This window comes from Rhipicephalus sanguineus, chromosome 1, assembly GCF_013339695.2.
Source record: "Rhipicephalus sanguineus isolate Rsan-2018 chromosome 1, BIME_Rsan_1.4, whole genome shotgun sequence".
Lineage (NCBI taxonomy): Eukaryota > Metazoa > Arthropoda > Arachnida > Ixodida > Ixodidae > Rhipicephalus > Rhipicephalus sanguineus.
In genome coordinates this window covers 304,447,280-304,464,919 of record NC_051176.1, presented here as the reverse complement: position 1 = coordinate 304,464,919, position 17,640 = coordinate 304,447,280, and the positions used below count along the sequence as shown (strand labels likewise).

Here is a 17,640-nt window from a genome sequence, read left to right as displayed (position 1 = left end):
GTGCATAAAAACTGGGCAACCTCAGATGCTGTCCTTCGTCTCAGCATAACGCGTCAAGTAATCAGTCACGAGAATGGTCCACTTGTTTCCGGAGGAAGACAAAGGAAACAGTCCAAGGAGGTCCCTCCCAACCTTATCAAACGGCATACGTGGTAGGTCGATGGGTTGTAGGAGGCCTGCAGGCTTTAAGGGTTGTGACTTGCAGCACTGACATTCATGGAATCCTTTCACGTAACGCTTGACGCAAGCAGTCCAAGAGTCCTTGAGTAGCCCAGATGGCCAGATGTCAGCTCATCGTGGTAAGTTAACAGGATGTCATCGCGAAGGCCTTGAAATACAATTAGAAGATGGGATCTGTTGCTGACACCGGTGTTTCTTTTGTATAATATGCCCTCTCGTAAGCGAAATGACGGCAATGTTCACAAAATAGGAGGAGGAATTGACGTCATGGCCACCTTCTAAATGATCGATTATGGGCCTTGACTCAGTGCTGGTGCTGTCATCTTCTTCAGCTGCGCTGTCAGGTTTGAGAGGTGCTTGTAATAGTGTATTGGCATCTTCATTCTTTCTACCCAACTTGTATAGGGTGTGTTCAGATAAGAACGTCGGTGCATGTCCGTCGACCCCCTGTAATTTCGCCGAAAAAAATATATTTCGTTGTCCGCGTCCCCAAGACGACAAAACTACTTTTAGTCTCGCGAAAAAAAATTTCACCTTCCTTAAAAAAATTTAGAAGTCTCCACTGAGCCGCAACGGCCTTTTTCGAATTTCGCGGAAATGGGATTTCGATGAGATGCCACAAAAAAAACTATTGCAGCTGTAGGTCTGACAAATTTTCTCTACATACTACATATTGTTTAAGTTGACGAAACATTATTACTTTGCAGTTTTGATGCTGTTCTTTTAAGAAAAATATTCGCAAAATCGGCACAATGTTCAATAATGCTCAAATTTAGGATTTTTTTTCTCCGCGCGTATAAACGCCAGACTTGCCAAAATTTTTGAGAACATTGCCATATGTTAGCTTAACAAATGGGCTGAACGAAATCGCTGAGAGTGACTTCAAACGTTAACCAGAAATGTTCAACTGAGGACAAGTCTCTAAAAATGCGATATTTCGAAGGTCATTTAAAAAAAAACACCATCTTCGATTTTCTTTAAACTCTTCATAACTAAAGCCAAGCACGTGTTCTAACTTAATCTGTAAAAACATGTTGCATTATTTTTGTGAGGTAGGAGTTATGAAGCACGAAAAGTGGCCAAATTGACGTAAACTGAGTAAGCACAACATTGAGCGAGCATGGAGCAATAATTTCCATTATCATTGTTTTTAGGTCGTGAATGTGTTCTGTGGATTGACGGATTGACAGAAAAAAAGAGGAACAGTTGGTTCTGAAGAGGAAATTATTACTACATTTTACGCAAATAAAAAAAAAAAACTTCAACATGGGTCCCAGCCACTGAGCATGCCGCGATGCTGAGTCACGCGCTTCGCAGGAATCGCTTTCAAAATCTTTCGCGCATGCGAGCCTGCCTACGGCTCACAAAGGAGGTGGCTGGAGAGGATCCACGGCTGGATGTTTATCGCTTCCCATGGCACGTTTGGTAATGTGATAACGCAGACGGTGCGTGGCGGCACAAGCGGCGCTTCTGGAGCCCGACCGCGCTCCCTAACAAAAAAGAAAAAAGAAAGAGCATAAACAAGAAACAGCTCAACTCGCTTTACAAAGGTCGAAGTAGTAAGAGAACGTCGGCTTTCACTTACGCTCGTCGTCGACAACCCGGCAGTCCTCTGCTGGTCGACGAACGTGAGTAAAACGTGCGCGTATTGCAGTCCCCTGATATTGATGGCCACGTTGTGGAGCTCAGAGCGAGCGTTTTGCGCTGACTACCTAAAGAGGCATAAGAAGAAGATTGCCTACAAGCGGAACTTTCGATGTGTGAAAGACTTGAATGTCGCCTTACTAAGGAAGCGCATGCCAGAAGAAGCCTCAACGATCAGAGAAACCGACATTTTGTGTCAGAACTGTTTCAACCGCTTCAAACAGATTGCTGTAGTGTCTCCGGATGCATCTCATTCTGACGAAAATTTTGTTTCCGAACAAAGTGCTGTCGAAGAGCTAAACGTATTCGTTAAGACAACCGACGTAACACCCCTGAAAATTCCGGCGAAATTGAAAGCACATTGCCGAGTGTCCTACGCCAAGCGTAAGAAAGCGGAGATCGAGGCTGCTGTGTCGAGGACAATTTCTGCTGGCCTTACATCAGCGTACGGCACTACAGAGGAACCTGGTCCTTCAGCGGAAACCTGCAACACGTGTCGCGAGTGGCTGCGCAACCTAAAGGACGCGTTCGACACCTGCGAATCATATCATGAACGCTGCCGCCTCCTGACATTGCTCCCTGTGAACCTTTCTCATCAATAGATTCGAGAAATGATTCCATCCGCAACTCGGCACCTCATTCGGAAATCCAGAAAGTACAGAGACACCCATGGGGTGTGGTCAAGTCCGGACCTCTACACCAGATCGAAACTGAACCCAGAAGACATACAGGCAGCAATGAAATACTATACTGAAGATGAGCTCAACTGCACCCAACAAAGCCCAAACAAGAAAGATGTCATTGCAATTACATCTAATGGACAAAAAGAGTACATTTCAAAACGGCTGATGACCAGGTCCATTCGGGAAACATTTCGTCTATTTAAAGCTGCTCACCCTGACACAGGTATCGGGCTCACGAAGTTCTCCTCCTTGAAGCCGAAATGGGTTGTGTGCACTGCGCCTCACGAAGTTTGCGTCTGCACATACTGTGCAAACGCTAAGCTAAGTGCACGGGCCTTAGAAATAGCCACTGGTCAGAAGAAAAGCGTCGAAGACCTTCGTGATTTGACCGTTTGTAAACCGCCGTCCAGACGGTGTTTTCTATCCTTGTGTGACTCGTGCCCCACACCTCAAGTTATTACAGCGCCTGATCTAGGGATCCCAGAAGAAGAGGAAGTTGTGTTCGCAACCTGGCAGAAAGGAGATTTGGTCAAAAAAGAAGTAAGTCCGGACGATTTTGTGCAACATCTTCAACAGTGCTTAAAAAAATGGGTGCCGCATGAGTACATTCGGCGCGTCCAGGGCAGAGCCATTAGCGAATCAAAACAATCCCTCGAGAAAGGCTGCGTCCTCTTGCATTTTGACTTCGCAGAAAACTGGACCGTAGTTCTGCCGGGAGAAGTTCAGTCATATCACTGGCAAAAAACCCAAGTCTCCATCTTCACATGCGTCGTCACGACTAGAAAAGGAACCCGCAGCTGCGCTCTTATAAGCGATGACACTAGCCACGACTCCGCCCACGCATGCTACGCTCTCGCAAAGGTGCACGAGTGGCTCGAGGGTGTTGCTCCTTTATATGCACATGTTACATACGTCAGTGATGGTGCCCCGAGCCATTTCAAGAACAGGTACCAGCTTCACGAACTTACAGCTACCAAATACGCCTCGGTGCAGTGGCTATTTTCCGCAGCGGGGCACGGCAAGAATGCTTGCGATGGAATTGGGGGCGTCGTCAAGCTTCACGCAACCTTACACAACCTCCGCAGCTCCGCCACATCAGTTATTAAGTGCGCGAAAGACATGGTGGATGTTCTCAACACAAAGCTACAGAATGTGACGCTGATTCACCTTCCAAGTGCTGACTTGAAAGCATTCAGGGAATCGAAAACAAAGGAGTGGCAGAGCATCCGTCCAGTGCATGGTATTCAGTCGTGGCACATGTGGCAGTGGACGCGCGTCAGCCAAGAGCGCAACGAATTGCTTGTTGCAAGAACAGCCGAATGTCCAAAGAAGAAAGTGCCGGATTAGACGCTGCTTTTCAGCTCATGAAACAAGAATAACTCCACAGCGGAGCTTCTTCAGCTAAAAATGATTCTCTACAAAATGAAAAATGTTCATTACGAAATCAGGTCAATTTTATTGAGTGACAACCATGCCTCGTGTAAAGAAGCAAAAAGTATCGTTCCGAAGAACGCAGTGATACAGGCGTAACAAAGAAAACATGACACTGAACGTCACCAACAATAATGCACCTGCTAAGTGTAAAAAGTGTTGTGAACTCTTGTGGGTGGTACTCGCATGACCACGGCTTTCCACCACGGTCACCCTGGGTGCCACTAACACTTAGCGCAAGGCGCCCCCCTTGCCGCATGTAATCAAGATCACAAGGTTGCTTCACCAGGAGCAAAAAGCACAACTGCTTCAGGGACGTGAGTGACTGTCTAACTTGTCTGACTATGACTTGTGACTCTGACGCCCTGTGTATACATCATGGGTAATGTTCCTTCCGAGAGCACGACTCGACTACATTTCTAGAAATCTCGCGGTTAGTCCTTACGTATGGACCAAAACTTCGACGCGTGCACGCACGCACATCAACAAATTTGCACTTTAAGGCAACTCATTGGTTTTCTCTGTCAAGCTCTTGTCCCTCGAGCACAACAGAACACATTGAGGACCAAAAATTAATGATAACGGAAACTATTGCTCCATGCTCGCTTATCTTGTGGTTACTCTGTTTACGTCAATTTGGCCACTTTTCGTGCTTCCTAACTCCTACCTCACAAAAACAATGCAACATGTTTTTACAGATTAAGTTAGAACACGTGCTTGGCTTTAGTTATGAAGAGTTTATGTTGTTTATGCTCTTTTTTTTTCTTTTTTGTTAGGGAGCGCGGTGGGGCTCCAGAAGCGCCGCTTGTGCCGCCACGCACCGTCTGCGTTATCACATTACCGACGTGCCATGGGAAGCGATAAACATCCAGCCGTGGATCCTCTCCAGCCACCTCCTTTGTGAGCCGTAGGCAGGCTCGCATGCGCGAAAGATTTTGAAAGCGATTCCTGCGAAGCGCGTGGCTCAGCATCGCGGCATGCTCAGTGGCTGGGACCCATGTTGAAGTTTTTTTTTTATTTGCGTAAAATGTAGTAATAATTTGCTCTTCAGAACCAACTGTTCCTCTTTTTTTCTGTCAGTCCGTCAATCCACAGAACACATTCACGACCTAAAAACAATGATAATGGAAATTATTGCTCCATGCTCGCTCAATGTTGTGCTTACTCAGTTTACGTCAATTTGGCCACTTTTCGTGCTTCATAACTCCTACCTCACAAAAATAATGCAACATGTTTTTACAGATTAAGTTAGAACACGTGCTTGGCTTTAGTTATGAAGAGTTTAAAGAAAATCGAAGATGGTGTTTTTTTTTAAATGACCTTCGAAATATTGCATTTTTAGAGACTTGTCCTCAGTTGAACATTTCTGGTTAACGTTTGAAGTCACTCTCAGCGATTTCGTTCAGCCCATTTGTTAAGCTAACATATGGCAATGTTCTCAAAAATTTTGGCAAGTCTGGCATTTATACGCGCGGAGAAAAAAAATCCTAAATTTGAGCATTATTGAACATTGTGCCGATTTTGCGAATATTTTTCTTAAAAGAACAGCATCAAAACTGCAAAGTAATAATGTTTCGTCAACTTAAACAATATGTAGTATGTAGAGAAAATTTGTCAGACCTACAGCTGCAATAGTTTTTTTGTGGCATCTCATCGAAATCCCATTTCCGCGAAATTCGAAAAAGGCCGTTGCGGCTCAGTGGAGACTTCTAAATTTTTTTAAGGAAGGTGAAATTTTTTTTCGCGAGACTAAAAGTAGTTTTGTGGTCTTGGGGACGCGGACAACGAAATATATTTTTTTCGGCGAAATTACAGGGGGTCGACGGACATGCACCGACGTTCTTATCTGAACACACCCTATATGATGGTGACATCAAGTTCCTCAAGTTGCAGACTCCATCATGCTAATCGCCCAGAAGGGTTTCGGAGGTAAGCCAACCAGCACAAAGCATGATGATAAGTGACAACTTTAAATGGACACCCGTACATATACGACCTAAACTTTGTAGTAGCCTGTATTACCGTGAGGCACTCCTTTTCTGACGTGGAATAGTTCATCTCAGTGCGACAGAGTGCAGTTCGTATAGGCTATAACTAGGGCTCCGTGTTTTCAGAGTTCATTTTTCTTTAAATTCGGAGGGTGTTTTTCGGAGTTTATTTTTTTAGGCGGAAAACCGGCATTTATCAGAGTTTATTTCTCGTAAATCACGAATACTCCGAAATTCAGAGTTTATTTTGCATCATTCTCAGTACTCCAAAACCTTAGATGAAACGATATCTGAACACGAAAACATCACAACACACGAAGTGTATTTTCGATGTCTGGGAGGTTTGAATGCACAAATACTTGAATACAAGATGCTTATGTTTGTGCATATTACAACCTTAAAGCTTGTTGTAATGGATGCAAGCATACTTTACGAGGTTGCTGTCACTGATGGAAGCGTGCTCCTTTCGATTGATGATTCTCAGATTTGAATCATAGCACAACACATCTACATCGGCTAAGGCCTTTCTAACCTTTTGAAAAGTGGTTTCTATCAATATGCCAAGTGATACTTCATTACACTTCTGAACTACTTGAAAGTCTACCATGAGGGTCCTACGTCCAGGAAGCTCGTCATCGCAGAAGGTTGCAAGCACCGCGATTGTCGGTCGTCTGTGAAGTTTCGGTGACTCGTTTGTGGTGATGGAAATGGGGCAGTCTTTAATCAAAGAGCATATGTCGTCGCAGTGTCTTTCACACCGACCTCATGAAGGTGTTTCTGATATAGTTGATCACTACCGGGCATCGTGCGTGCGACCAGACACTTGCTTCGAAAGAGGCTGCCGAGAGGTCCATCACCCTGATGCAGTGTAATCCCAGCATGAAAGAGTGCACAGCAAAACTGGTGTGTGAGGTAATGTTTATACTGGCCAAACTGGCCGATGTACCAGTGGCCACTTAGAACATGTCCTTTCGATAAAGAACAGAACAGGGTCATATTGACCGTTAAAACCCGAGTTTATCGGATAAATCTGAATTGTCAAAAATTTTACTGGCGAGTGTTTATCAAACTCGAAGCCCTGGCTATAACTCGTTTGGTCCCATCTTGAGTCTGCACAAGATAGCTCCGAGGCCGATGTTGCTGGCGTCAGTGCGTACCTCCGTGTCAGCATCCTCATCAAAATGGCTGAGTACAGGAGGAGAAGACAATCGATGTTGCAGTTCCGCAAAGGCTGTCGCTTGTTCGTCAGCCCATAGAAATGGTGTGTTGCAACGCGGAAGTCGGAATAGTGGCTCCACAACCTTAGAGAAGGTTTCAATAGAGCGCAATAATATGCACACAGACCCAGAAATCGTCAAAGACTTTCCTTGTCCATTTGGGCTCGAAAAGTGGCCACGGCAGCAGTCTTGTTGGGATTGGGCCGAATTCCAGCAGCACTCACAACGTGGCCGAGGAACTTTAGTGCTTTCTAGCTGAAATGACAATTTTCGGGCTTTAGTGTGAGGTGAGCCGATCGAATGGCTTCGAGAACACTCCGAAGGCAACGAAGGTGCTCGTCAAACGTTTCCGAAAAGACAACGACATCATCAAGATAGACGAGGCAACTTTTCCATTTGTGGTCAGCGAGAACGTTATCCATCATTTGTTGGAATGTGGCTGGAGTGGAACATATGCCAAAAGGGAGCACTCGAAATTCGTAGAGGCAATCTAGAGTTACAAAAGCAGTTTTTTCGTGATCCTGCTCATCGACTTCTGTTTGCCAATAGCCACTTTTGAGGTAGATGGAGAAGTACTTTGTGCGCTTCAGCCTGTTTAGGGAATCGTTGACTCGAGGCAACGGGTACACGTCTTTCTTTGTGAGGTTGTTCAGCTTCTTATAATCGACACAAAACTGAAGTGTGTCACCATTCTTTTTCACAAGGATGACTGGCATTGACCAGGTGCTGCTGGAGGGCTGTATTACACCGTCTTGAAGCATTTCCTTCACCTGCGTTTGAATCGCTCGTCATTTGGTTGGTGAAACACGGTAAGGCTGCTGCCGTATAGCATGCGCGTCGTCGTAGGTGATGATACGGTGTTTCGTAATTAATGTCTGGTGTATCTTTGACGAATGTGCAAAGCAAGTGTGGAACTCGAGCAGCAGTTCAGCAACAAAGTACAACACACAAAAATTGATTTTATACACATTTTTCTATTAGGCACAGTTTAACCAAAACAAGCGAACTTCGAGGGGTGCCATGATCGTCAAAAGTTTTTTCGAGCACAAATGTTTTGCCACAATACTCCATGTGGCATAGGAAAAAGGCACAAATTTTATCAGCAAAATCTGCTATGTGCGAGCGCCACGTCTGGGACACTTGGCATGGAATGACCCATATGTTTGTGTGTGTGTGTGTGTGTGTGTGTGTGTGTGTGTGTGTGCGCGCGCGCGCGCGTGTGCGTGCGTGTTGCCGCCTTATGAGGGCCCCCCCTCCAATGAAAGGAGACTTTAAGCCCTGGAAGAGTGTGATATTTTTAGTGGTCTATAGTGACACTTTGTGACGTTCTCCCAAAATTCTTGATCACTCCGTTGTATGCTCGAAGTACTGAATTTGCGGGCTTCAAGTGACATCTTGTTGCCATCTTTCGGTAAACAGCAAAGGGTAGGAGATTAGCCTGGGAGCCAGTATCAACCTTAAACAGTACTTCTTGATTGGCAACATGTGCCGTCACTTTCCAATCCTTGCCTCTTCTGCTTTCATTGCCTATTTCAAGGATTTCGAAGGTATTGTAATAATAATATCTGGGGCTTAATGTCCCAAAACCATGATATGATTATCAGAGACGCCGTAGTGGAGTGCTCTGGAAATTTTGACCACCTGGGGTTCTTTAATGTGCACCTATATCTAAGTACACGGGCCTCAAACATTTTTCTCTGAAGGTATTGTCAACACCTTGTTCGGTTACTTCCCTTACTTCGTCCTTGCCGATATGTGTTGGGCAGCACCCTACAAAATGATGAAGCCCATTGCAAACGTTGCATCAATTACCATAGGCGAAACATTGGCATGGTTTATGCTAGCGGTTAGACTTCTTGAACCAATAATCGCTGCCTTTACACTGATTGTCTATTCTACATTTCGTTGCTCTCCGCTTTGAGATAGCGTCTATCATATCGTTGCCTTCGCACCAGGCCACCTTCCTTTGCACCAAAGCTTCAGCAACTTTGCACATTTCTTCTGCTTTCTGCAGCATTAGGTTCTTTTCCTGAAGTAATTTTTTGCATAGTTTTGCATCGTCAGGGCCAAATATTATCTGGCCTCTCACCATTGAATCTTTTGAATCCCCAAAGTTGCACTGCTCTGCCTGCTTCTTAAGGTCGCAAAGAAATTTTTCAAACTGCTCTCTCTGAGCTTGGTTCCTCAAGCAAAACAAATGTCATCAATGAACTTCATTTCCCACCTCAGAGCAGTAGGCGTCAAACTTTCACACGACAGTCCCTTAGTCTTCCCGGCTTTCTCTGTCCGCGAAATGCAAGGGCGTCGTCTCCAGCAACACTGAGCAGGAGAGCTGCTTTTGATGATACAGTTCTGGGGTGTTTTTTTTTCAACGCAGTCGCCTGGAGAAACAAATCACATTTTTGCTTCAAGTGTCTCCAGTTTGAATCCAGGTTACCTGTCAGCTGCAGGGGTTCCAGGGACCTTGTTCCATCGTCACTTCTTCGCTGGTGGCGCGGCTGCCAATTCTTACACCATGTATTGTGCTGTTAAATGACTGAGGCAACAGCAGGGTGCAGAACAAGAATGAACGTTTTAATGCATGTGCCGTATTTATGCCTTGGTAGATGTACACTGCGCATGTGCATTGCCGTATCAGCTGTAGGGGAAGAGCACATGCCCAATACAGACATAGTCTTGCGTGGACTGTGCACAAGCCCCACTGAACAGCTGCTCTTTCACCCCGTGCATGTGGGACCGCACCTTCTTCTCTTCCGACATGTTGGGGTCAGCTCGATAGAAAAGACGCGTCATGTCCTCAACATACATTGCAACACCTTCGTTCGGCATTTGTCTGTGGGACTGGAAATTGCGCTCAGCTCGCTCCTGATGTTCAGGGCTGGCATAAGTCTCAAGAAGTCAGCACTTGAAGTCATCCCATGATGTTAAAATACATGCATGGTTCTCATACCAAACATGTGCGCCATCCATGAGACTGAAATAGATGTGCTGTAGTTTGCGTCGTCCCACTAGTTGTGCATGGCTACAAACTCATAGTGAACGAGCCAATCTTCTGCATCCTCATGTGCAGCGGCACAAAAGGGATTCAGCGTTCGTGGATTGAGCAGAGTACAGTGAATTGGCATTGTGCCTTCCATGCTGGTTGTGTTGGTGCCAGTTTGGATGCTCGGAGCCCCCATGTTGCTTAAAGGGACCGACAACTGCCCAGAATATGAAATGAGTTGACTCCACTGATGTAAAGATTGTCCGTTGCACTGACTCAAACCAACCCTGTTTTTTTCGTGCGAGATGGATTTATATTTTTAATTCTTAATTGAAAGTCGCGAGAAATGACTTGTGGCGCCTCTGGCGGCAAAAACATGGACGATCCGATGAAGACGGCCACATGACCGTTGATTGCTGTACGCGGTCGACGATTTTTTTGTTAGTATTGAAATATTGTTCGTTTCTTTATATTAAAAGGTATTAGTCCATAATAATGTACATATAGGCCTGCGTTAGTAGTATGCATTAAAGGGGTACTGACACAAAATTTCGCGGCCGAGATAGCCTGCTGGATCGATTTCCGTGTACGTGCGTGTACCATCTGCGAAATATCGACAGCGAATAAAGCTTGGAAGGTATTTTATATGAATATTGAAGTTCGCGTGCGCGATCCAGCATTATAGGGCGCACCTATTGCATTGACACCCTCGGAGGTGACCCGAGGTGACCCCCCTACTTCCCATACGTAACCGTTGTAGCCGGTACAACAAGTTGTGATGACGTCGTAGCCGCCATTTTTGTTTTGACGCGCTCGCCGCTGCGCTGTTGGTGTCTCAAGGAAATCGTCGCCAACAGACGACGATGAGGAGGACGACGACAACGAGGACGATGATGGCGACGTCATCGCGCAGCACGTGCGGCAAGCGTGCGAATGCGAGGAGACGACGCGAACAGCGCGGAAGTGCGTCACACTTCTGTGTGCTGACGTGATCGAGCGCTGCAGCCGCTAGGTGGTGATAGTTGCACCCGGAGGCTTGTCGTTTTTGAAACCGAAACTGACACAGGTCGGTAATGAGGAGCCTGTAATTAATTATCTGTCGCGCGCTGCAGCAAACGATGTGCCGTGTTATGACTAACAGGCCCCCAGCAACACATTGCAGCAAAAAAACGCGAGGCCAAAGTTTTTGTGTCAGTACCCCTTTAAAGTGGCGCTTCCTTCGCGTGACGTAATGATCCCATGCTCGTCAGCGCGTCTTGAGCAACTTTTCAGCGTGCTCATGCAACCGTGCACGCAGTTAGCAGGTCGCTAAGATTTTGGAGCGACAGAGTTTTGCTGCCTACACTTCGTCTCAGAAATGACGCGCGCTGCTACTCGGTGCGGCCGTGCATATGCACAGTTACGTTTTCGATTACTTGGCTTGGCTCGTGTATCGAGAGAGTAACGACACCGGGAGAAGCAATCCATGAAACAGGCGCAGGCAACCTTGGGCGCAGGCGCACACAACGCTGTGCAAATACCGGGAAGGTGCATAAAGCCACACATCTCATTGTGACAGCTTGCTATTTTCAAAAATGGTTGGAAAGCTCAAAATAAAGGTGGTTAAGCATAGTTACAGTAACTCCTGCGAAAGCAGAACAACGACAGCTTTCACAAGGGCTAGCGGCATCGCTATCAATTCTCAGCGTTGCTGGAGCAAGCCTTCATGCGTGTTTGGAGCCTTTCAGATCGAAAAATACTGCTTATAAAATAACTACGGGCTTTTCGGATAAACCACTGCAGCTACAAACGCTACGAAGGGTGAGCTTCCTGTCGCGCCGTAAAAAACTGGGTCGAGAAAAATCAGTTGTCGGTCCCTTTAAGAGCAGTCCAAGCTCAGGGGCTTGCCCTTGGATCCTTCTGTTGGCGCGGTGCACAGCCGTAACCACCAGTACGGGGCTTGCGCTCTTGCTACTCGGTGGGGTATGGGGCATAGATTACCCAGCACCTCCCCCAGTTTGTCATATGTTAGGGCAAGAACAGCGGAACAGCAAGACGCGAATGTCAGGCATGCATGAATGGCTTGCACTCCTCGTCTTAGTCTTCAGAAATCAGAAATGCTTTTATTTTCCAACGAAATTGTTGGGGGTCCTTCAGGCGAAAAGCTGCACAATACAGCTTGAATGTGCCTGAAGGCCCTCACATGGCAACAGTAGCACTAAAACCAGCACATATATACATGTTTAGCATATATCCAAATATGGTCTTCTTGGCCATTTCCAGCTGGCCACGGTTTGCTGGCTCAAAACACCAGCTTGCATTATGCGTATGCAAGCGGCAGAAGCTCCAATTTGTTTTGAGGAGATCCAGGCTGGCATAACAAAAAAATACTCCATTTCGTTTCTGTCCCATATCAGCCATTACCTGTTTATGATTCAACATGCGCTGTGGGTATAACCCAGATTTCGACCTGGCCGAAATCTTATGGCTCATTTCTACAGCTCCTATTCGTAATGTGATGTAACAAAAGGGACAAAATTGTCCCATTGTGTAATGATTACTTATGTATGGTTAGGTAGAATCTAATAAAGGTAATAAATTATTTCTGATACTGCCTCTTTCTCGTCATTATAGTCCTTTGCTCTTGGTCAGAAATTTGCACTCTGCACTGAAATATCCTGCCTGCAACGCGATGTCACAAAACTGTGAAAATTTGGGTCGTCAAAATGAAGTACGCACTAAACAGCGCATTATTTTTAACATGCCAAACAATGGCTGTTTTTTTTTTATCTTGTTCTGAACGGAATAGAACACGGCTTTGAGCCGATGATTTGGCAACGGCTTGTCATAGCAGCTAGCGACAATGGATTTATTCGCGTATAATAAATCGTTTCAGGGTTGTTATAATGCTGCTGTGCCATTCGTGCGTGTATACAACGTCGCTCTGGGAACTCTCCTTTCCTGATGTTCCGTTTCTTTTAACACACTGATCCAAGCCACCGTGGTCATTGCAAGCTCCACCATGATAAGACACGCGAATCAAATTAATCGGAGACAAAGGTGGAACTCTCATCTCCTGCTGTTCCGCTTCAGCTCAGCCCAATTAAAACACTCAGCACTTATGCGCACTCATCAATCACAGCAGCAGAGATAGAGCAGTCAATGCAGTATGTTTTTCAAGAAAAAAAAAAGGATTTTGTGTAAATTGCAGTAACAGTAATTGATTGACATCACAAAATTTGCTGGTTTCCGCCCTCGTTTGCATCGCTCATGATGCAAGTTCAACGTCAGGTAGAACGGAATAAAAATCGGACGGAATAGTTTGACGTCAGAGAGTTTCTGCTCAGTCTTTGCCGCCTCTGCAATGCCAGAGTGCAAGGTGGGAAAGTGTTGCATAAGGGACTAGCACTGCAGAAAACCCACCATGTGTCGTGGTGGGGTACGAAGACAATCTTCACTGTAGAAGCAGGGTGCAGAAGCCCGAGTTGTTAGTTTGCCATTGTGCTCTCGATAGTGACTGGTCTCAAAACTGGGGCAGCTCTGCCCCCTCTGCCCCCGTGCCCCTCCAGTAGATGCACTTGTCATCTGCAGTTACTGTCATAGCACAATATTTCGGTATATTTAGATTATTTTTATGTGCATGCACTAGAATATTCAACAAGTTACTTGTTTTTTTTATTATAGTTTAAATGTTGCTTATTTTTAAAAGAGTGGTCTGTTATATTCATACTTTGTGCAACGTTCCATCAACAATGTGTTTTTCATCTGTGTCACTTGATGCAAAGCACTGTCTCGCCTTTTGCAGACCGAATGTTATCGTTGTACTCTGACTACAATGATAGTGGTGAGCACTGATCACTGGTACTTCTAGTGAAAGCACCACAAATGATGTCAATGCTTTCCTTAAGTAAAAAAAAATGAATCTTGTTTATGCATGGGTATTCTGCTATGTCTAATAATGTATACACTAAATGATGCTGTTTTATGTGTCGCAATTGTGAGGCTACCTTACTGCCAAGCAGGAGCAGGACCCTGTCAGGAGGCATGTAACCTCCTTTTGTCCTGGCTCATGGGAATTTATGTTTTATCTGAAAGAATGAATAAATGAATTTAAAAATTTACAAGATCTATATGAATGATAATGACAGCAATCAAGAGGTCAAGCTGTCTGAGCAGCACTTGTTATCATTATTAATATAAATAATTAGCACAGGTAATGACCCAAGCTGTGAGACTATGCACGGCGTTCAGAAACAGAAGTCAGGGTATTTCATTTGAATGTGAAGTCTAATAATGTATTACTAGACGCGGTTTGGGAAAACCTGTGTCACATGGTAGGCAAAAGCACCTGAAACACCTGGCACCTAAAGGGTGGGCAAGAAAGGAAACTGTTTTATTCATGACATACAAATGCATCAAATTAGTACCATTTTGTACTGGACACACATTCAGGTGGCTGTTCATCCCAGCTCCCATCATTTGAGCATGTCTTTGTCAATACCAGCACAGGATAGGCTTTGTTTCTGTAGAGGGATCTTCTCTGTGGAACATTGAAGTTTCATGGAGGTGCTTTTTGTGTGGCATAGTGAGTGGCAACTTTGTTCCTCAAGGAAGCACAGTCAATAACAAAACTGTAGTGTGGTGCATCGGGAGTAGAAAAAGGCCTCCATCACAGAGGCACCAAACATAAAGGAGAAACTCAAGTATATTGACACTGAATGTGTGCACTTGCTTTCAGAGTCACTGAAGGCCATCTGTGAGTCCTTCAAGGTGGCACTGAGTGTTAAGTCACTGAGTGTACCACTGTTTGAGGGTAAACTGGAGCGGCGCCGCAGCAAGCTGCCCTTCGTCCAGGGCGAGCGACCAGGGAGCCTGGGCTTGGCTCCTCTGGGGGTCATGACACGCAACATGTCTGAAGGTCAGCTGATGGCCTTTGTGAGTGTGGGCTCACGCGCCCTCAGCAATGTGACTTCACAGTTCGCCCGGCTTAACCCCATGCGCAGTGTGCGTGGTCTGGCCAAACGCCCTGCTGCTGCACTAGGGGCACTCACCGAGGGCTCCTTTCAGGTGGGCCCATTCTTTTTGTGAATAATAAGTGCTGCACTACACAGTATTTTGCTGCAGTGAGATAACCAGCAAAGGCAGACTCCAGAAAACTGTGCAACCTGCCGATTTGTTAACTGAGAAAGAAGTGACTGCTTTTACGCTAATCCATGCGCACATGTAATGCAGTGCTCAGACAATCTAAAGAGAAAATTTTTGTGTGCATATACAGGAAAGCAAGTAAAGATGTCACATGTACAAAGTTATTGTGCACGTTATACTGCACCTTGTCCGCAAGCATTGTTATATATCATCATGTCATGGTTGACTTGCTGAAAAATGGTAGCTGTCCTTAAATATCGCTTAAAGGGACACTAAAGGCAAATAACAATTTATGTCAGAGTGAAAGCTCAATGTATGACAACGTCTAAAACAGCAATATTATCAACAGCAGTGCCCTACTTGCCGAGAAATTAAGCTAAATGTGTCACACGATGAGTGCCACGAGCGGGACATTTTGGAAATGATCCCGATGACGTGAGAGAGTCTGACTACAATTAATCACTCGTAATAAAACTAGCTGCAATAAAAAAAAGAACCTTCCATACATCAAGAGAAGTAATAAAATGCTGCTTGTTCGTTTCTGTTTGATTCATGGAAAAAAAGAACCTTTTAGGCGTTGCCATCAGGAACGGCGCGCGGGGTTCAAAGGTTCCGTTTTCGCCGAACTGCGCTGCGCCCAGCGCCTTGCCGCACTCACACGGTCGCGTCTCAGCGGTAGTTTCGGTATCGCGTACTGCCGCGTGTGTTTTGCGTGCTCGTGAGGTCGCTCTGACAGAAAGTTCGACAAAATGCCGCATGCATGTGACGTTGCTGGATGCCCGAATGGTGCTCGCCGCCAGTGCACGCCGCCGCGCAGTAAAGGTGGGCAACGTTGGGCACGGCAACAGTGACGTGAGAAAAACCACTTTCAGGCGGGTGAATTGAAGTGTGCTAACGTGATGTGGACCACTAAAATGCTATTTTATTTCAAAATAAGCACTTCCTTGGCACAAAAGTAGCACTACGAGGTTTCTGGACCACTATTTCAACAATCAACGTCGACTTAATATTTGCCTTTAGTGTCCCTTTAAGGGATCTTACGGCAATAACAGTGTTTTAGTATGTGTTAGCTAAAGACACTTTCGACAATTTCATGTCTTGCAACATGATTTTATTTGGGCTACACGCACACAGTTTTGTTTTGGGCTACAGATACCTTTTTGGGGGGTACACACACGTTTTTGCTTTATGCACAACAGACCATGCACACAGTTCTTCGTAGTTGACGGGCAAGTTGGAGCGATTAAAGTTCAGATGTCTTTCTGTAATCGCAGTTTCATCATGTGAGGGGTAAGGATCTTCACTCCAGACTCTGTTCACAAGCTGCACGACAGGGAAGTCACGTGACTTTTTCGACGGTCGTGAATGTACTGTTACAAACCTGCAGGGGTCATTTGACGTCGAGCGCATTCATAGACACTTATGGCTAGCACCGTAACAGTTCTCATTGGCACTGTAGCTGTACATGTATGTTGCATAAACATGTGCAGCTCTTTATATTTGTTATAATCTCATGGGAGCATCGACCAACACATCAGTCAGCATGGTGTCATGGAGCGCATCTACATAGAGTAGGTGCATGCACACCAAGCATCCTCCCATCCAACCATCACCTGCTAGACTTTTCATTGCACTCAGAGTAGCCCCTGCTAGTAGTTACCCACTTTTAATGCAAGTACAAATGCACCCACATGTGCATGCCTTTATGCAAGCACTGCATACTTGCTGTGCTTGACCATCATTTTCCATGGCTCTTGCGTACATGAGGTGGCTTCAATAAGCGTTGTAAGGGATTGTTGTTGTCCTGTAGCGTTCAGTCACTTTCAACTCGTGAAGAGACCATGAGCATATGAATGCCAATGAGATGTGCTTAGCAAAAGTTCTTTAAGCTCACCAGCATGCTTCCCTGTGGCGTGAAAAATACCATCTGACCACCTTGAGCCTGGTAATTCTGTATTCTTTTACTTTTCACTTATATTAAGCTATGTTGCACTGAATTTGCAGCCCACGTGACATGACCAAAATAAGGAAGTTTTAGTTTCTGGATGTTTGCTTCAAAATAACATTTGGGTTTAATCTCACTAGTGACTGAAAGAGTAATCATCATCTATTTTGCATGCCTTTTCACTTTTAAAGTGCAACTCTCAGGTGGCCGTTCCTGCATTGAGCGACTTCGCCGTTGTTAGCTGGCATCGGCGTAACTGATAGAGTGAACAAGGATGAAAGAGAGTGAACGCGGAGTCTGTCGATATCACGAGCCACTGGCCTCTAAACTCACTTTCTTCCTCCGTCACGCGTGCTGGCCCCTCGGTCGGAGCTCGTGCACAAGCAGGGCTGGCACGTGCACTGCGGCTGGCTTCACTTGTCGTAATGCGGCTGTCGGCGTTTCG

The 17,640-nt window shown here is 45.5% G+C and overlaps 1 protein-coding gene across 1 annotated transcript in view; it reads left to right on the top strand.

Annotated features, from left to right (window-relative positions):
- The window catches only part of LOC119379391 (phosphatidylinositide phosphatase SAC2), a 248,652-nt gene that overhangs the window by 175,684 nt on the left and 55,328 nt on the right, over nucleotides 1-17,640 (top strand). Inside the window, exon 17 of the mRNA XM_037648709.2 lies at nucleotides 14,844-15,172. Coding sequence (XP_037504637.1) covers nucleotides 14,844-15,172 — 329 coding nt within the window. The remainder of the gene's footprint in view (nucleotides 1-14,843; nucleotides 15,173-17,640) is intronic.